This window comes from Sycon ciliatum, chromosome 2 (genome assembly GCF_964019385.1).
Source record: "Sycon ciliatum chromosome 2, ocSycCili1.1, whole genome shotgun sequence".
Taxonomy (NCBI): Eukaryota; Metazoa; Porifera; class Calcarea; order Leucosolenida; family Sycettidae; genus Sycon; species Sycon ciliatum.
The window spans coordinates 15108291-15129347 of NC_088644.1; the positions used below are offsets into that span (position 1 = coordinate 15108291).

The 21057-nt window shown below is 48.4% G+C and overlaps 1 protein-coding gene across 1 annotated transcript in view; it reads left to right on the forward strand.

Annotated features, from left to right (window-relative positions):
* The first annotated feature begins 619 nt into the window (after nucleotides 1-619).
* The window catches only part of LOC135810400 (CUB and sushi domain-containing protein 1-like), a 187479-nt gene continuing 167041 nt past the window's right edge, over nucleotides 620-21057 (forward strand). The window contains exons 1-3 of the mRNA XM_065323893.1: nucleotides 620-2015; nucleotides 5252-5437; nucleotides 10109-10285. Of these exons, the coding sequence (XP_065179965.1) occupies nucleotides 620-2015; nucleotides 5252-5437; nucleotides 10109-10285 (1759 nt within the window). The remainder of the gene's footprint in view (nucleotides 2016-5251; nucleotides 5438-10108; nucleotides 10286-21057) is intronic.

Consider the following 21057-nt stretch of genomic DNA (forward strand, 5'->3'; position numbering starts at 1 on the left):
TCTAGTATATGAGAGAATGTTTTGTTTGTCTAATCGACGGCTCGTTTGAAGCCAGAGTTGTTTGAACTTGCTTCAGTCGACTTGATTCTAGACAGTAGTCGAAGGAGTACTATGAAGTATACACCAGGCGTAGTCTGTAAGGTATCTCGTGAGAATTCTGTCGGTACACATCAGGTATCAGCTTGCAAAGATGGCTCCTCTCTGTTTCTTGAAAGCCTGTATAGTTGGACTGTGGCTCCAGCGATTCCCTTCTCAGAGCAGGTACCATACCCAATACGGTCAATGCATATTGGACAAACCTGTGTGCACAACAGAAATAGTGGAGAGAAATGACTCCTTTGAAGCCCTGCTGAGTAAAGCCTGCAGCCCAACGACGCAGACAATACTTTGTGGAGACTTTAATGTTGACACCAGTCGCAATTGCAGTAATCATATGCGGCTGGCTGATATTGCTACAAGTTATGGACTGCAGCAGCATGTACGCAGCCCCACTCGTATTGGACTAAGAGGACCACCAACTACAATTGACTTAGTATATAGCACAATGGGATGTGCTTCTCCTGCTACGACTCATGCTATCTCCTTCAGCGACCACCATGCTGTGACAACCCCTTTCAACATGGTTCCAATTCGAATTCCTCCTGCAGCTCCTGCACAGACACGGAACATCAGACGTATCAATATGGACCTGTTTCGGCAAGATATCCAGTGTGCTAACCTGTGCTCCATGAAGGGAACCTGTACCGAAATGTGGACCCAGTGGCACGAGTGTCTCATGTCACTCGTAGATCAACATGCACCACTCCGGCCTCGGAAGCACCGTGCCCACAATGTCGCACCATGGTATACCCCGGAGCTCGCAGCGCTTGTACGCAGGCGCAACAAACTGCATCGTAAGTGGCTGAGAACCAGACTTGATGTGGACTACCGCAGCTTCCAGCAGAGCAGACGGGAGGTTACCCGCACTAGCCGAGCACTGAAGGAACAGCATTACAATGAAGCATTTGTGAACGCTACAGGGAACCCAAGGCAGACTTGGCGTGTATTGAATCAGCTGAGCGGACGGCAGCCAGTCCACACTCTTCCCAAATGCTCCCCGGATGACATTGGTAATGTGTTTGCAGGCATTGTCAATGATCCTCAACGTCCCCCAGCCTTGACTCTACCTCAAGGCCCCATGTCTCCGAACAGCCTTTCAATCTTTAAGCCTGTTACCGTTGCCCGTGTGCGTAAGCTCCTATCGTCAATAGCCATGACAAAAGCTACTGGCAGTGATGGCTTGCCCGGAACGATTCTTAAATCATGCGCTGACCTTCTTGCACCCTCACTGATGCTCATCTTCAACAAATCATTGTCCGAAGGCCAGCAACCACCGAACATGAAAATCGCCAACATCACTCCCGTCTACAAAGGTGGTGACCCCAGTCAACCCACCAACTATAGACCTGTCTCTTTGCTCCCTATAGTCTCCAAGCTGCTTGAGCGTATCGTCCATGAGCAACTCAGTCAATACCTGGCTGAACATAATCTTTACCCGTCCTGTCAATTTGGCTTCAGACGCCAGCACTCTACAGAGGATGCTCTCACAATGGTTACAGACAAATTCCTAAGAGCCCGAGATGACGGGCTGTCAACTGGCGCTGCTTTCCTGGACATGTCAAAGGCCTTTGACAAGGTCCAGCATCAGACACTTGTCGAAGACCTATTCCAGCTTGGAATCTCCGGCACAGCCCTGAACTGGTTAAGCGACTACCTCTCAAATCGTCAACAACAAGTCGTCATCAGCGGCGATAGTAGCTCATCTTTCACGTGCTCAAGTGGGGTTCCCCAAGGGTCTGTACTGGGACCACTATTGTTTGTCATATATGTCAGGGATGTGGCCAGTGAAGTGGATCAGTTTGCCGTCCAGGTAACCCAATTCGCGGACGACATCATGCTACACGATAGCAGGAAGGACAAGGTAGTGCTGTCACACAACCTGTCTTCAGCCATCACCCATCTCAGCAACTGGCTTGGTGAGCGCAACCTAATCCTGAATAGTCGAAAAACACAAATATTGTTTATTCCTGCCAATCGTCATGACGACAAGACATTGAATGTGCACTGTGCAGCTTCACTCCTCCAGCAAGTGACAAGCGCCAAGTACCTGGGCTTGCACATCGATGACGACCTGAAATGGAACACAATGGTTGACCATATAGCCAAGACAGTGTCCTCAAAGATTGCCATTCCCTTCCGCCACAGGCAGTGCCTCCCAATGCCATGCCGCTCAACCTACTTGAGATGTATAATTTTACCCACATTCCAATACGCATGCAACAGCTTTTCCTCTTCCCTTTCCTCTGCACAACGTGATCGTCTTGAGAAACTTCTCAAGCGAGCTGTGCGTGTTGTCTGCTCTGCTCCGTTCCTGTCTCCAACTGCCCCTCTTTTTGAACGCCTCAGCATTCAACCCCTGCAATCAATGTATTGCCGCAAACTCCTCCTGCTAACCTTTCGTGTAATTCATAATATCTGTAGTGTGCTTCTTCATGACCTTGTCACACCTCTGTCACACACCCGTCGAACGAGGAGCACAGATGTTCCCCTGCTTCTTTTCCCGAGGATCATATCTGCCGCTGCCACACGCAGCCCTTCATATCAATGTCCCGCTCTCTGGAATAAGTTGCCTGCATCTATACGATCACTGAAGAAACCAGGTCAATTCCGGACCGCTCTTTTACCCCACCTGAAAAATTCACCGACTTACGTTGCTCACTGATCAAATAATTATGCAATCTTTCCTCTGCTAGCTAGCAGCTGTCTTAAATCCTACTTTTTTTTTCTATTTTCTTTTTTTTCTTTTTAATCTTTTCCTTACATTTGTGTGCCTGTTTGTCTTTAGTCGATCTCATGTAATAAGGCAACACTGCCTGTTTGTTATTCGACGTTAAATAAACCAATCCAATCCAAAATCTCTCAGCTCATGAACACATCAGTGAAGTTTGAACTGCCGTTGTTTGTGGCCATCAGTATAAACCTATCGACTATAAGAATAATGTGCAAAAAACCCTCTATAACTACAGCTGGGGCCATGGAATTATAAAGCATCTACCTTAGGAAACTGCCAATTCTGGTCGGAGTTGCGTTCGAGGCCTGCAATTCATGATGGCTATGGTATGTTGCATTGACCAGAGATCATATAAAACTTCCATGCCACATTGAAACACGCACTACTTTCGAGTACTTTGGTATCCCCCAGCAAATGGGCATTCGTTCCCGGGGTGGCAGGCGTCACCATTCATTATGCCTGGATCAGATTTCATTGACCCCAACTGTCATGAAGAATCATTTTTACTTCGACTGGATTTCAGTACAAGTTAGTTGTAGAACTGCAGAATAAATTTTGTTGTATTTGGGCAACCATTTCTCTACAAACGCTCTATTTGGAAAAGAATTTTTTTAATAAAATACATGTCCAAATTCCACATTTACCCAAATCGGAATACTTGATCACGTATTCAGTCCTACACGGAATGTTTAGAAAACGCCAGGGAATAGGAATTTGCTAACGAGAACTCCAGGCCAGGGTACTAGCATACGAACAAAAACAAGATAAAAACTCACCAGTATACTTGTAGTAATTCATGCCGGTGTAATATTCACGATAAGCAACGAGGCACCCTCCGATTTGGTCAAGCTGCTTTGAAGTCTGGTTGTTCAGGTGATACAAACGGGCTCCCTGTTGTTACTTCCAGCAGCTTCACTCTCCCTGCGACAGCGGCTATCGGCCTCTCTCTCCATCGTCGACAATTATCACAGATTCAACATTCTACATTTATCAGCACTGCACTGGGTGAATATGTCTCGAGACGAATTTAGCGGATCAACAACGCTTTGCTGGAGATAAATTCTCCTCTGGAGGACCTTCAGGGTACCTGGAAGGGTATAGAAGACGGGATCGCTCACGGCGTTGGGAGAACATAGCAAACAACCTCTTCTTCGATTGAAAATTGGCCAAAAAGTGTGTGAAACGTATGTGCGCAGATGCATTTCCACTGGCAAGCTAATCCCTCATTACGTCATCAGCGCTCGCTCGGCCGAAATTCAAAAGTCGTCTTCCTGCTCGACTCGATCGCTTCTGGAGACTCGTTCTTGTTCGAGGTGTCTTCTCTTTCACCTACCTTCGTCTTGGCATCGAAAACTCGGCGTAGAAAATGAAGCCGGAGTGCCCCTTTAAACAGTCAGAAAATGCACATGCACATGGGCAGCGATCGAGGACATCTGAGAGTTGTAATTTTTGTACTCCTCCGAGGGGTAATTTTTGGCATGCTGGGCCAAGCACAAGGAAGCCATCTGCCAAAAGTACTGAAGAAAATGGTTGTTGTTTGATCCTTTGGTGTAATCTTTGTAGCTAGTCGAAGCTAGTTGCTGTTTGGAGCCGCGTGAGAAAAGCTGAAGTTGACTATTTTCTGCATGTACTCATGTACTCAGGCATGCAGTCTCACTCGTATTTTAGCTCTTTTTCTGGAATGAATGCTGCTCTGCGTGCCTTGGTGAACATCACCTGCGCTCGTGGAGCAGCTGAAAAGGACCACTGGTATGTCTGGTTCCTGGTTTGAAAGTGGAGAGTCGACTTTTGTGCCTTGAAAAAGGAGTAGAGAGCGATAAAGGTACGTCTGTGGCTTATTTTTGAGTGCTCCTCGTACAATTTTGATCGTGATAGAAAATTTCTCAGACCAAAGTCAGCGCGAAGATGGCCATACAGTTTTCTTGTGGATTTTGTAGTTGTTTCGTATCGTACCTATGTCAGTATCGTGATGGTGAAGTGGAGAGGGTTATTTTCTTCCTCTAGGCTTCGTTCGGCCGACTTTTCTTCGTCCTCGTTGAAAGGTGATACTGAATTATGTTGATTTTGAATGTACGTGATGACATGTGGTTGCTGGCTATGATAATATGGCACAAAACTGACAGGCTACTGAGACATTTTTTACATTTATTATTGACTCAGTATCCGAGTTTAAATTTTACACACCTTATGAGCCGTCACTAACAACACGGCAAAACGTACGTCGTGTGGAACTACACTTTGTTAGTGTAGTCAACTCATCCACAATAGTGTCATGCATGAGGAGTACCGTTAGATACTGGCGTTCGGTTTTGTACAATTCGTTTTCACAAAGCTTCCCTCCCCCTTGCTTTATCTTTAATATTGCTGACCCACCCAAGTTGGGTGGTGTATTAAAAAATAATTGTGTTGAATGTTTAACAGGTATTAGCTGTCTACAACTCGATTCACTTGCCAATGGTAAATCCAGATCTTCAGGTGTGAGATACCAGGATACAGTAACTTATGAATGTAATACAGGATATTTCATGGTGGGTCATCCAACTGGTACTCTGACAGCAACGTGTATGGCAACCAAGACATGGTCTCAGCCTAAACCCGAGTGTCAACGTAAGTGACTCCACTTGGAATCACTAGATCATCGTGTCTCAATGTCAACCTCATGATACCACCACATGGAGCTGCCAGATGACTCTGAGTAGAGCCATAAAGCAACCTAGATAGGTCTTCCGTGAAACAGTTGAGCACATATTCTCAATGACTGTAGCATTACCCCTACGCACCAGAGACATGATTTAAATCAATTGGTTAGCGTGTGCGTGTGTGTGTGTGTGGGGGGGGGGGGTTACGAGTGAAAAAAACGTTCTGCAAGTTAACGTTCAGCAGTTTATACTCTGATGAATGGAAGTAGGCATGCCCATTTGCAGGAAATAGTGTTGTCAATCTATAGGATTTGCCAGCAGTATGGTATTCAGCCAGTGGCAGAATGGGTACCTCATGAAGAAAACGAACTTGCGTACTATTTTTCGAAAATTGTCCACGCCGATGTTTGGAGTGTTAATCCTGTTGTTTTTGAGTGGTTGGATGAAGTGTGGGGCCCACATACCCTAGACTGTTTTGCTAGTGTGAGCACAAGGAAAACTGATCGGTATTGTTCACGATGGTGGAATCCAGGCTGTGTTGCGGTAGATGCATTCACTTTTCCATGGGAGGGCGAGAATGTTTGGCTTATCCCACTTTTGTACCTGATTGTCAAAGTTATCACAATGGTGGAGTTCTATGAGTGTCAAGCCACTCTGATCGTACCAATGTGGGATTCTGCTGCATGGTGGCCATTGTTATTCCGGGGCACTTCTTGGTGGTCATTTGTCAAAAAATGCATTAACATCCCTTTAAGATCTTCACTAGTTTGAGGGAAAGAGACAAACGGGAAAAGTCTGAAGAAAAAATTGACTGTCACCATCAGAATTCGAACCAGGGACCCTCGCTTGTAGCTAGCGATCCCTTTAAGAGATAATAATTCCTGCAGGGCACATGAAATGAATGATGATGGTAGTGCTGACGGCGAGGATGATGATTCTGAGAAGACGATGATTGCGGCAACAACAGCAGCAGTGAGATGTCGATATGATGTAAACCAACTCATTGTCAAAGATTGGGCTGTATTTGAATTCTCGCCCTGAGATTGTATGTCTCGCTATGACACATCACCCGCAGATTGCCTGCAACACCTCCAGTGGCCAATGCACCTGTCATCGGAGATGTCGCTGTTGGCTCAACAGCTACCAACTGTGTTAGAAGGGTCCAGAGCCAAGTCAACCGTCAAGAAGTACAAGACAAGTTTCACGCAGTGGCAGAGGTGTGTGAAAGGTCAACGTATTTTAGCTCTCCCGGCAGATCCGCCGCAGGTCCCATTGTGCCTAGTCAAGAAGATTGCCACTTCCAGTACACCAGCGCCAGTCTCTGCAGCGGTCCATGGAATCAGTTGAAAACATAACACCAATAGTCATCCTGATCCGTGCCGAGTACCCGTTGTGCAAAGGGTACATCAAGCAGCAAAGAGATTTCTCGCCGCTCAGCGCAGGAGGAAATCCCGCTAACACCGAAACTGCTCAAGAAGCTGAAGGTCTCACTGTCTACTGGAAAATTGCAGGATCTCCAAAACCCTGACACTCACAGTGCTGCCAAATAATTCTCGCCCAAAAATCTGACACCCTTTACCACGATGGCTGGCCACATGGCGCAAATTCTTCTCCAGAAAATTCAAAATATCACCCAAAATACGAAGAAAATTCACTTTGTTGCCATGGTACCCGATATGGCGCCCCGTTGTCATGAATTTTGTAATACATGAGTGTACTGTATTCACTAGGGAGGTTGGTTTAGTTCCCACGTAACGGAAACGCGTACGTGGGTGATACACGTAAAGTAGATGAAGGGCAAACACGTTGCAATGTTGTGTTTAGTCACACGGAACAAACAAAAGCATGAAGCGAAAGGCCCAAACCTGGTCAAAGAGGAAGCTACCCGGGCCTAAGAAGCTCATCGAATATTTTGATTTCGTGCTTCGGAAACTTCTTCAGCTGAGCACCCTCACAGCTCGCACAATGCGCTCCATTCTGATTTTCACCCTCGTTCTGGCAGAACGTGGGTGAGCCTCCATAAACGGTATGTCGTGAATAAGAAAATGTGTGTACGTGGGTCACTGAGTATCACGTGGTACACACACGTAAAGTACCCACAGATTACATGGGACTAAACCTCCCTATTGCCAGCATTCTCGTACATGTACTAGTAGTGTTACTACTTTGCACTTCCCCAGGCCAGCGCTAGCCTTTTTAGAAGCACATGTACTATGATTTGTGCCTTCAGTTGTGCTCAAAAGTGAAAATACAGGACTTCTGCATAGGAAAGTACTGATCCCTGACAATTCTGGCTGCTTTTCGGACGTATCCTTTTCGGACCGGCTTTCGGAAGAGCCTTCAAAAAATCGGACACTGTGCGAAAAATCGGATTTTTTGGCAGCACTGCACTCACTACATTAGGGTTTGCTGGGTTCCTTCGCAGGGACGATCTTTCTCATGTCCGAGTAGATGCCCTGTCCATTCATCGATACTGTATGGCAGTTTTCCTAGAATGCAGAAAGAACGACCAGTTCCGGGAAGGTAACTGGGTGTTCATCAGCCGTTGGGAACAAGACCTCTAACCAGTACAACTAGTTGAACAGTTTCTCGCCAGTGGTGATCACTCACCAAACTCGACATTGTTTGGCAGAGTCCGAACCCACCATAGGAGGAAGGTTATTCGGTCCCAAATGTCATACTCCAGAGCGAGGGATTTAGTATAGGCAGCATTGGTGGCAGTTGGAGAGGATCCTGACAAGTATGGTGTACATAGCCTCCGTTCCGGGGGTGTCTCCGTGGCGGCTGGTGCAGGTATCCCAGACTGTCTAATTCAACGCCACGGAGGATGGAGGAGTGAGTTCGGTTTGAAGTCATATTTCACGGAGTCCAAGCCTAACCTCCTAAGAGTCTCAAGTGCCATTGGGCAGGTGGTCGTGTGAACAGCGGACATGTGATCAGAATTATTGTATATTCTTGGTCCGCGTCAGCAATATTGTCGCTTATCTTTCGACAAATTGAACTTAGACTTTGGACATCAACGCGAGCACTTGAGACGATAAAACTTGGTATGATGGAAGGTATGGTATAGAATGATAACTGACCATGAGGAGTTTGTTGTCGAAGGAAGGGTTCATACTTTTTTTGGTATTCTTCGTCGCTGCTCTCGGTGCTGGTGACAAGTATCTTTTTGCTCAGGATGGACAGTCTCGCTTTCGCAGGCGCATCTCTCTTCCTCGCCGCTGCCTGGCACCAGCCCGTTTTGCTGAAAAGAAAAACAAATCTTGCTTGCCCTGTTGTGCTCTTCCAGACAACGCATCGTGCTTCAGCAGTGTTTCCTTTCCCACCATCCCTCCCTATCCAACTTATTCACACCATCATTATAATTATCGTACCCACTAATCGGGTCCACTCTCACAACTGGTGTTATCTAGCTATTTGCTGCGGCTCTGCCTTGCGCTATATTACATCCATTTAACATTGCAGCTCTACGTTGAGCTAACAGCAGCTCTACTTTGAGCTAACAGCAGCTCGATATTGAGCTAACCGCAGCTCTACTTTGAGCTAACAGCAGCTCTACTTTGAGCTAATCGCAGCTCTACTTTGAGCTACCAGCAGCTCTACTTTTAGCTAACCCCAGCTCTACTTTGAGCTAACAGCAGCTCTACTTTGAGCTAACCGCAGCTCTACTTTGAGCTAACAACTGCTCTGCCCTGAGCTAACAGCAGCTCTACTCTGAGCTAACAGCAGCTCTACTTTGAGCTTCAAACCAGTTGTTTCGAAACCAGCACTCCTCAATCCAAAGATGCCTCTTTGTTGACATTTTTGTGTAAGGGATGGGGCTAAAGGGAAGTCGATCGCTATGATCGCCTTCTCTATAGGAAGTTCGGGTGGGCAGCACTACTGCCTGTGTGGTTCAAATCAGTCGCCGCTCTTTGCAAGATTTATTTTGAACGACGATGACGCGTACCGTACTTGCAAATCTCCATGATACGCTGGATACGCGTTGAGCTGGAGGTTAGGGAACTGCGATCTCAGCTTTGCGAGCGATCCCGCAGGTGAGCGATCTCGGCCGTTTTGCAAAATGGAACTGATTCCGAGTAGCCGATTACTTTCTTGTGCGTCGCGCTGCTCTTGCCTGCGCAGTGTGACAAGATAATTTATTTTGATGCGGCGCTGTATCAATCTGAATCACCCACCCGTTGCTTTCGAAATCCACTCGAAATCTAGCTAGACCTTTCAGGTACTAGTTAACTAACTTACGTCACATCATTGTGGAGCGAGCGCTGTGGAACAGTGCTTGCGCAAGAAGATTGTCCTTCTTTTTGTCTTGCTTGTCAAGGGCCCACCCGCCCACCCGCCCCATGTATTTACTTTGCTCTGAATGCGGTGGTTTCTTTGCTGTATTTATCTGGGTGGTTACTCTGCAGTTGCTGTATCATTTGCCTCCATTCTGGCAACCCTGTTTTCCCTTGAAACAAGGCAATGTGGCTGTCCGCAGCCGACCCTGCACTGTGGTTTTGGCAGTTTCAAATGTGAGGTGTGCGAGAGAACACAAACTCCAGACAGTAGCGGGAGTCAGTATCACCCATGCGCTGATGACCATGTCTGATAAAGCTTCTCATAAAAACTATATGGAATTGTGTTGTTGTTCTAACAGGGATAATTTGTGAAGATCCTGGTCAACCTACTAATGGTCGATATGCACACAGAGGATTTGAGTTTGGAAAGACTGTAAGATACACTTGTAACAGAGGTTATGAGATGCCACAAGGTACACTCACAGTGACATGTATAGGAACTGGACAATGGTCTCAAGCCAAGCCTACATGCCAACGTAAGTGTTATCAGTATGGTATACTCACATTCATACACTGTGCACTGTACATACATACACACTTTCACTGTAGATACATTCTCACATACATACATGTACACACATTCATACACTGTACATACATACCGTGTCATCTCTATTGCAAGCTCAGTCTCTTGTAGAAGCCCAGTCTCTATTATAAGCGCACTCCAAGAGGGCTTCGAAGACGTCACGCGAAATTACGCATCTATGAGCGACATCCACAGAACCTGCTGGGAGAGTACGCGTGTACTCGAGTCTCATCCTGAGCACGTTTGTTCTTCCTTTTTCAGCTCCGGTATAGCTGTATTTTTCATTGCAAAGCCGTCATCGATTGTTGTGTTCGTTGTTGAAACAAAGTGGACATTCAATCAAGAAGGCAGAGGACATAGGAGCCTGATTGGGGTTTCTCGTGGCATTGGACGGCCACACAGAGACACTTTGTGATTTTCTGAATATAAAATACCGTACGCACGATGCAGAGATCAATTTGTGCGATATCGAATTGTCTGTGATCCACCACATCGAGCAGAACGGGATCCAAACACAAGCTCACCGATGGCTAGGCTGCCGACCTGACTGGACACAAATTAATGCTCCCTGGCTTCACCAGACGCCAGAAGTCGGAAACCATGTCTTTTGTCGCGACGTCCATCTCCAAAAAGAACTCCATCTTCGTCGTGAAAAGGATTGAAATACAGTTAAACCTGTGATTAACGACCAACCCTTGGGGCCAGAAAAAGCGGTCTTTAGTGGCAGGTGGTCCTTAGGGGCTTGCACTGCGCAACCATAATACGAATGTGAGACCGTCCGTGCCTGGTGAAGTGGTCTGTAGTACCAGGCTGGTCGCTAGTCACGGTGGTCCTTAGTTACACGTTTTACTGTACTCAATATTCAACCGAGATTCGCGGTCTCACGCTTTCTCAGATCGAATCATGTTTTGTTGTAGCAGTTGCAGGGCAGATCCCCGCCACTACTTCAACAGGGTTTCGCTTCACAGCATGCCTGGAACAAGCCATATCGAGGTTGCAAGCTACCCCTCTCAGCAAAAAATTCGAAGAAATTTCAATGGTGGAAGGTATACTACGAAGATAATTTCAAAATGTATGGTTGGCGGCGCGATCGTTCAACCTACATCATTCAAACTTTGCAGGATGGTTCTGACCAATATGTTAGGCATGGAACCAAAGGGTTTGACGTCATAGCTGACACACAAAGTCACACACACAGCATATTCGTGTGCACAGATACTAAATTAGTGGACGTCGTCATCTTCTTCCCGCTGGTCTCAAATGTACTATGTTGTTGAAATTTTATTTTGTATCGCAGACCAAACGGGCAATGGTGCCCTATATTATGATGGCGATAAAGTAACGGCCGAGAGCCAAGGATACAACAAGCAAGCCTCCACGAAAGAGAGAAAAACACAGAAAACACAGACTGCAAATACTCAAAAAGAAAAAAGAGAAAGGGAAAAAAAGAAAAATAAAGAAGAAGAAAGCACAGTTGAGTCACAGTTGAGTCACGACTCCAAGTCCAAGCCTAGATGCTGGCTAACCATAAAAATAAACCTTTAAAAGTCTCTTGAATGATCTATGGCAGGCGAGGGACTTGAACTCTTGGGGCTATGACGTGCTATTTCGCCTGACGTATACAAACGCAGCCGCTCCAATATAAGCGCAGGGCTTACAATAGAGAACTGTATGGATCATGTCCATGTATGTTTGACGTCACACAGTATCACATAAACACATGCTGTGGTAAAAGTCTGGAATCCCCGAGATCTAAATTTCAGATTCAGTGTACCAGGGAGCGCAAAATTGCAGTCCCAGTACCTGCTGGGAAACTTTGTGCTACTGATATAATTATGATGAAGAAAGGAAAAAGACAAATTGTTACGAGTTATGACAAACTGTCCACCAACGTAACCGGATCTTATACCGTCAGCGAGTGCGACAAACTGGCACAAAACTGACAAGGAGTACTGAGACATTCGGCGACCTGACACCTAGCTCCAACACTTCTCCAAGGCGCAAACCAACAACCTTCCAACTTGGAAGGCTCAGGTTCAGAATGGTCCAAGAGGGGGAGGAGAACGCAACGAAGAAGAGCATGAGCTACGCGCCACGGCAACAAAGAATGCCGAAAGTTGTCGCACTCGCTGACGGTATAAGATCTGGTTACGTTGGTGGACAGTTTGTCATAACTCGTAACATTTTGTCTTTTCCTTTCTTCATCATAATTATATTGGCTCACCATCCGAGTTCAGCTTTACTGATATAATGAAGAATATGATGCAATGCACCCGGAAGAACCCAGAAGATATGCGAGGAATGGCGGGGAAAACTTTCCGCCATCAAGGACATACTTGAAACAAAGGGTGCAGCCGCGCTCATGAGGGTGAGCATATGCAGATGCATGTCTGCATGCACGCGTGCATGCTAGTATGTGTGCGTGCCTGCACAGTGAAACAATATGCAGAGTCTGGGAAGAGTGTGAGCACCTGTTATATCACCTGCTAGTCAGCATTAGCATTCCGCGCACGCAGACGGCATGCAGGCAGGCATACATCATTAGCATTCCGCGCACACAGACGGCATGCAGACAGGCATACACCACACGAATAAGGCTAGGTTGTGTTGGGTAAGTACTGGTGACGAGGAACTGGTTGGTCTTTGCCGCAAGGTAGGCACGAGCCCGTGAGGCTACGAGTGCCGCAGAAAGGCAGAAGCCCGGAGGCTGTGATTGCTGCAGGAAGGCAGAAGCCCGGAGGCTGTGATTGCCGCAATGGAAAGGCAGGACCATAAGGCCATAATGCCGCACTAGAAAGGCAGACCAGTTATGAGTGACTCGCCATACCGCCAGTACATACCCATACACAACAGTATTGCAGTGCAGCATAGCATAGTTCATTATGAGGGAATTGTGTGAATCGAGAAACATCGGTGTCAGGGAGATGATCTTACTGAGGATAGTTTGCTGGCCAGCGTTCGGGCCGATGACGGTGGTGTCCGGATGTAGCGTAGGCATGCATCACTGCGCCACCGCCCCGCGGAGCGGATCTGGTGGTCGGGGACGCCAGCAAGGGCAGCAGTGGTAGCGGCCCCGATACGGAAGCTGTGGCCTGCATAGTCCTGCCAGTTTGCCACGCCGCTGGTGCTAAGCAGCGTGTGTACGTGGGCTGTAAAAGTGCTGCGGTTGAGGCGTTGCCCGTTGGCCAGGATGAACACAGCACTGCCTGGACGAGCAGAGGCGGTTGCAGTGAGGTAGGTGAGCATGACTCTCACAGCGCAGTATGGCGGCACCGCTGGCCCGATCAGCACCGTCGTACCTTCCCCGGACGGGTCTGTCTTCGAGCGTGGTAGGTGCACATGGAGCATCCCTGACTCGAATGTCAAACAGCCGCGCGTGGTAGGTGCTTCTAGCAGTTCACCGCATTTGAAGAAACCAAAGAACACGGCAAGCATAGCGGCATGCAGGCAGCGCTTGTGAGGGCCAGGGGCGGATCCAGGGGGGTGCGAAGGGTGCAAATGAACCCGTCAGGATTTTTCCAAAAAAAAAGGTCAGGCCAGGCCCAGGCTCGCTGCACGGATCCGCGGATGATTTGTGTGCAATCACGTGATCGTTCTGGACACGTGCTCAACTGCTCGTTGTGCACGTCACCGCGCCAGGGCTGCACATTTGGAATAGAACTTTTTTGGAACTAACTGTTACTTTTTCACCGGCAACAAACTCACTTCGAAGCTCTTTACTTTTGACGTTGCATGTTTCAGTTGTCGTGTTAGCTTCTTTCAAATTCTCACTGCTTGTTCCGACTCCGTTTCCGTGCATGCTGAGCGGAGATGTCGGACACAGCACATCTTTGCCACACTAGCCATTCTAGCTGTGATGCCGATCACGTCTTGCGAGTGTGAGCGAAGCGTGTCGGCCCTGCGTCTCCTTAAGACCTACCTCAGGAGCTGTTGATGTCACTGACATCGTCGACATGTTCGCCCTCAAGCACCCACGGAAGATGAGGATGACCAACATTCTCCAGGATGCGGAGTGAGGAACTGAACAGCCGCCCTGAATTCTGACTAGAGTTGACAGTGTGTATATAGCATGTGCATAGCATAATCTGTGTCTGACTGAGAATCATACCGGAAGCAGTCGTAAATTACTTGTGTCACGTCCCAGAATAAGACAACTGCTGCCTGATAGTCCTGTGATAGCAGGATCTACATAGTGAGCAGCTCTGTGCTGAGCTGTCACGCCCTTTTAGTACAACATGGTTTGGCAAGTGTCTTGTCCCACGTGCTTAGCATGTAGGTTGAGCGACACGCGCTTTCCCACGTAGGTGACATGCCTTCTTGGCATGACACGTTATGGGATCCAAGGCCGGAACCTGGTCAGGTAGGTTCTCGCGTTGTACGTTTCCTGGAAGTTCTTCACTTCCTGGAAATGTGACCCCAGGCTTTGTGCAAAACCACGTCACTACGACGTTCTACAGGTTTCCATGATGCCTCGGTGCTTCGTGCAAAGAGCCAAGACTAATGACATTGTATATCAAGAGCTAGGTGCAAGGCAGGAGACGTGTGCAAGAACCAAAGCCGTCACCGCGCAAGAGGTCAGAGTATCACGCAAGCAAGACCAAGAATGCAGCAGAACTTACCATAAGAAGCCGCTGAACTATGGCACGTTGGGTGAGCGGGCTCCCCAACGTGACCCTCATATACTCACATTGTACTCTGACGTGGGTGAGCGGGCTCCCCACGTCCCAATTTGGTCTTTCTTCTCTCGATGTCTTTCTTTCTCTTTCTTCTCGAATGATCACCGTACGTATATTCTGCATTTCTGCTGACTGGCTGCGCACATTCCGGTTTGACTTCTGCTATTTCCTGGAATTACCTCGCCATGATCACGCCATTATATCCTGATATCTCTGAAGCACCCTATAAAAGAAGCTCTCATTCTCTCTTTTACTTCAGTTCTAGTCTAGTCTAGTCTGGTCTAGTCTAGTCTAGCAGTCGAGACTCGGTCTCAGCTCTCTGTCTTCGTTTACTTTGAGCTCGGATTTGATACTACTCACAACGTAAAACTAACAGTCTTTGTCTGTTGATCGTGTGGGGTTGAACTTGGACCAAGCCAGCTATATTGGTTGGCCCCTGGGTTGTGTTGGGCTTGTCGTGAGGCCACACGTCTATATTCAGTCGCCGCTCGTAGTGATTTCGGGGTCCGGTCACTGTGAGCCGGGGATGCGACATTTGGTGCTGTGACCAGGATGGTCTAAGTTCTCCTCACTCCGTAACTGCAACGACGCGATGTCCACAGCAGTCTTTCGTGAACAACCTCGTCTCTGATGGCAGGTTCTTGGCGATAGACGTGGCAGAGCAACAGCAGTGTTGGACGCTCAAACTTGGTACGAAGAAAACTCCGAGTGCGTTTCTCTTTCGCATCCAGCACTGGCTTTCGTTCCGGATCTCGTGTTCCTGTAGCGCTGCAGTGCGAGTTCGTAGTGCACGACGAGCTTGCTTTGCTGCGGACTACATGGCGGACACCAAGGTGCGAAATTTATTGCCAGTTGCACGATCGATCGAGGAGTTGTTTGCATTCAGGCAGTTTTCAAGTACGAGTGCAGTGCGCGTTGTTCAGCTTCAGATATGGGTTCGTGAACCCGTGTACCATGTGTACGCACATGAGCCGTAAACAGGGCTTGGGTCCTCTTTACGGAGCGTTGTGAAAGTAGTCACTACGACTGGATCACGGAGTAGTGCAGTGTAGTTTTCAAGTTTCGACAAGAAAACGCCACTGTTCGGACATGGTGTTTGTTGAGACCGCTTGAAGCTCTTGAAGCTTGACAAGTCGTCTCTTCAACGATGAGGCCTTACTGACATTCGAACTCAGTTTGTTCTCAGTCGCGAGTGCTGTTTGAAGACCCGGTTGTTTCATGGCTGAAACGATGGGAGGATGCAGACCACGTCGTTGGTTGTGGACGAATGCAATCTCGTTCTGTGTGTCGATGCACCAGACGAAGTTTTGTGTGACGCCCAGCTTTGGTGCTGGAGGACGCAGTTTTATCTGCGAATGTTCTTGACGATCATGTCAGTCGCGAGGATGGGAGTTCTGACCTTGTTGTCGATCTTCAGTCTCCAGACGTTCTGTTTGTGAAGAAAAAAAAGTTTGTGGAGAGGATGGCCGAACAGTACATGACCTACTAGTATGTGCTGGAGTGTATACTCGTTACTCACCGCGGTCCTTGTCCTTGGTGAAAGTTGACCAGTTTCCTGAAGAAGGAACTGTGTCCTGTGAAAGTGTGACGTTGATGGGTGCCTTTGCATCCTCAACAAATGACTGGACTGTGCACCGGTTCGGGTTGTGTACGGCCCAGAGGAGTCAGTTGGTCTCTGTGGATGAGGCGCCCGGATCGGTCAGTTGTAGCCAATTTCGGTTGGTGGTGATGAGCTTGCGTAGTGAGCAACGCGTTACGGAGAAGGGGACGGTGGTGACCATACAGGCCAGGATGGGATTCCTGGGGCCGAAGAAGTATGGTCTGCGCTTCATATAGGACGAGGTCCTAGAACTGAAGTGGAAAGGCTGTGGTGGGAGAGGATGATTTGGATCTGGATCCCTCGAGCACAGTGTTGGCTGATCAGGGGACGCCCTGTGTCGAGGAGCCTGGAAGGCGAGACTCATCTGGGGATGATGAGTTGTTGCGAGTGAGGTCCCAATTTGCTCGTTACCGGATGGATTTTACTACGAGCTCTTTACCGATCTGGTTTCACAACTGTGTAGCACCATCGGATTGAGTGAATGCTTTATGTGCCTGGCACCTGGCGAGGAATTGTATTTTCTCGTGAGCAGTCAGTGATATTGTTCAGTCGTATGAGCCCGATACGAGTGATATGCCGTATTCGGCTGATGACATGGTGTTCGCACCAAAACCTGTGGTGGATTGGACTTGCATCCTGCATCTCCAGTTGACTTACCTATTGTATCCGTCGCGGAGCCTGGTGGATGACACTGGCAACGTCGCGGTATCTCACCGACTACCATATCGGTCGAGGATAGTCACGGGGACGTGATTCTTCAACGGCGGGGGAAATGTCACGTCCCAGAATAAGACAACTGCTGCCTGATAGTCCTGTTATAGCAGGATCTACATAGTGAGCAGCTCTGTGCTGAGCTGTCACGCCCTTTTAGTACAACATGGTTTGGCCAGTGTCTTGTCCCACGTGCTTAGCATGTAGGTTGAGCGACACGCGCTTTCCCACGTAGGTGACATGCCTTCTTGGCATGACACGTTATGGGATCCAAGGCCGGAACCTGGTCAGGTAGGTTCTCGCGTTGTACGTTTCCTGGAAGTTCTTCACTTCCTGGAAATGTGACCCCAGGCTTTGTGCAAAACCACGTCACTACGACGTTCTACAGGTTTCCATGATGCCTCGGTGCTTCGTGCAAAGAGCCAAGACTAATATGACATTGTATATCAAGAGCTAGGTGCAAGGCAGGAGACGTGTGCAAGAACCAAAGCCGTCACCGCGCAAGAGGTCAGAGTATCACGCAAGCAAGACCAAGAATGCAGCAGAACTTACCATAAGAAGCCGCTGAACTATGGCACGTTGGGTGAGCGGGCTCCCCAACGTGACCCTCATATACTCACATTGTACTCTGACGTGGGTGAGCGGGCTCCCCACGTCCCAATTTGGTCTTTCTTCTCTCGATGTCTTTCTTTCTCTTTCTTCTCGAATGATCACCGTACGTATATTCTGCATTTCTGCTGACTGGCTGCTCACATTCTGGTTTGACTTCTGCTATTTCCTGGAATTACCTCGCCATGATCACGCCATTATATCCTGATATCTCTGAAGCACCCTATAAAAGAAGCTCTCATTCTCTCTTTTACTTCAGTTCTAGTCTAGTCTAGTCTGGTCTAGTCTAGTCTAGCAGTCGAGACTCGGTCTCAGCTCTCTGTCTTCGTTTACTTTGAGCTCGGATTTGATACTACTCACAACGTAAAACTAACAGTCTTTGTCTGTTGATCGTGTGGGGTTGAACTTGGACCAAGCCAGCTATATTGGTTGGCCCCTGGGTTGTGTTGGGCTTGTCGTGAGGCCACACGTCTATATTCAGTCGCCGCTCGTAGTGATTTCGGGGTCCGGTCACTGTGAGCCGGGGATGCGACACTTGTAAATTTTGACATTCAATGTGTAACTAATCATACTACTCATGTTGGTGCTATGTGTAATTATGATATTATACAGTAACACACATAACATACTATGTCTTTGGTTTACTACTGCAAAAGAAAATATGTAAGTTTCATCCTCGCACCCCTCAGCTTTGGGGTCTGGATCCGCCCCTGAAGGCACATGGTTGGAGCAGCTAGGCAGGTGTCAACCAGACTGCAGAGAATAGGAAACGTGATTGGCAGCCTGGGGCGGACAGCGGCTACTCCATGGCAACGGCAAATACCGCGTACCACTCGCTTGAGGAAGTGCGCGCCCTCGGTCGGGTCGACATAACCGAGCTCCAGAGCCAGATTCTTGATAGCACTGAGGTAAACCTTAATAGTCACTGGTCTGACCGACTGGGTTAGGGAGGCAGCAAAACTACTCAGCATTAGGTCTGAAGCGGGAAACGGGGACCATCTTTGAAGTTGGCAGAACTTGAGATACTTAGATTCGCCGGCGGAATACGTTCGTCTGGTGTTGTCGGATAGAGCGTGAGCAGCATATCGTGCTGCTAATTCGTCCGCGGCAGTTAGAATGACTGGAACAGGTCGGCTGTCGCCCGAGCTCCCGGAACCGCCTCGCGAAACGCCTGCATGTTAAAACGAGACAGAGCATCAGCGGCTTTGTTAGTGCATCCTGGAATATGCTTTGCTGACAGAATGAAGCCAAAGTCAGCGCACATGAAGAACAGCCGTCGTATCAGATTCATGACTGGGGGGGGGGGGGGGGAGCGGCTACAACCATTGGACAGGCATGCCACTAAGGCTTCGTTATCGCAGTACACGAGTATGCGGAGCTTGCGCCATTCAAGGCCCGAGGAGGAGCAAGCTGCGGCAATGGCGAACATCTCCTTCCACTCGATGGAGTAGTCGGCTTGTTCCGGCAACCACTGTCCCTGAATCCAGCGATGGCCATAACATGCGCCCCAGCCGATCGAACCGCTGGCATCAGTAAACAATTGGATGTCGGGAGACGGGGTCCAATTTGGCATATGAAAGAAGGACTTTCTGTTCCATTGCGAGAGGAGGCGTTGCCACCACTTCAGGTCTTCCAGGGCCTCGACTGAGAGTTTGATCTTATAGTGTGGCTGACTGTAGCGGTGACAAATATCCCAGAGTCGGCGCATGAATGTCCGACCAGGTATAATTACCCGAGCTGCGAAGGAGAGTTTTCCCAATAGTGAGTCGAGTTCGCGTTGGGTCATGTCGCCACGGTTGACATACTGGTCGAGCAAGGTGCGGAGATCTTGCAACTTGGTGTCTGGTAGCCGGGCCTCCAGTCTGCCACAGTCCAGCTCGATGCCCAGGAACGACAGCACTTGAGCTGGACCTTCCACTTTGTCAGGTGCCAAGGGGACTTGGACATAGTTAAGACAGCGAAGCAGGATTGAAGCACGTTGGTTCGCCACCAGCTCCGATGGAGAAATGCAAAGGAAATCATCTAGATAATGGAGCAGGTCAGTAATAGAAAACTCATAGCGAGCAATTTATTCAAGGCAGTCGGCAATAGAGTTAAAAATGGCAGGGCTGGAGCGTAAGCCAAAGGGGAGCACAGTGTCGAAATAATATCGGTTTTGCCAGTGAATACCTAGCAGAGGCCAGTCTTCCTGCCGCACAGGTACAATGCGGAAAGCACTCCGAATGTCAAGTTTGAAAAGATAAGCAGAACGACCGTACTGCATAATTGCATCGATCGCGTGATCAATAGTGATGTAATGCAAGCTGAAATCTTCACGTGAAATTCCATCGTTAACACTTTGACCCTCTGGGCTAGAGAGATGGTGGATTAAACGGAAGCGGCCATTCTTTTTCGGAACGCAGCCAACACCGGAGCGATGAAAAAAAGAAAAAAGCGAGGAGGAAAAAGGACCTAGCAGTTCAAAGCGGGAGCAACATTCTTGCAGGTATTTGGTAATAAAATCGGGATGCATCCTCGCAGAAGGTAAGTTAGGGGAGAACATGCTGCTTTGGCGTGGGCCATTGAAGCCAATGTCAAAACCATACGTAAGGCCATGAAGTACATATTTAACAAAAGCTTGATCGGGGTGTGCACGCAGTAAGGAACGGAGGCGATTAACGTGAATAGGTGTGCGGCAAGTGTGAAAGAATGTAGGGTGTGTCCGGAGAATGCTACTATCGAGATGCAGTTCATTAAGCTTTGTTCTGCCGCTGGTTGCCAGTGGAGAAGCGACGCGGGCAGGAGGGGTGGGCATGTGCGCCCTCGCATTGGGAGCAGACGTGGGCAAATTTACAGTCGGTGTTGGAGCATCGACCTTGCTGGAAATTCCGGCAGATCTCTTTGCCAGACTTGGTGTAGGCAGACCGTGGTGCAAACTGCTGGTTTGGTACTCGGGAGGCACGAAAAGGGCACTGGCTACCCGATGGAGGGTGAGTGATCCGGCATGTGCTACACTGCGGGCGTGAGCGGCCTGTCATTTTCAGTTGCCAGAGATTGCCGTCAATGGCGTCCCAACGCTTACTGGGGTCAAGAGAGATTGCCAGACGGAACTCCCGGTCATATTCGAGCCAGGCCTCCGGATAGTAT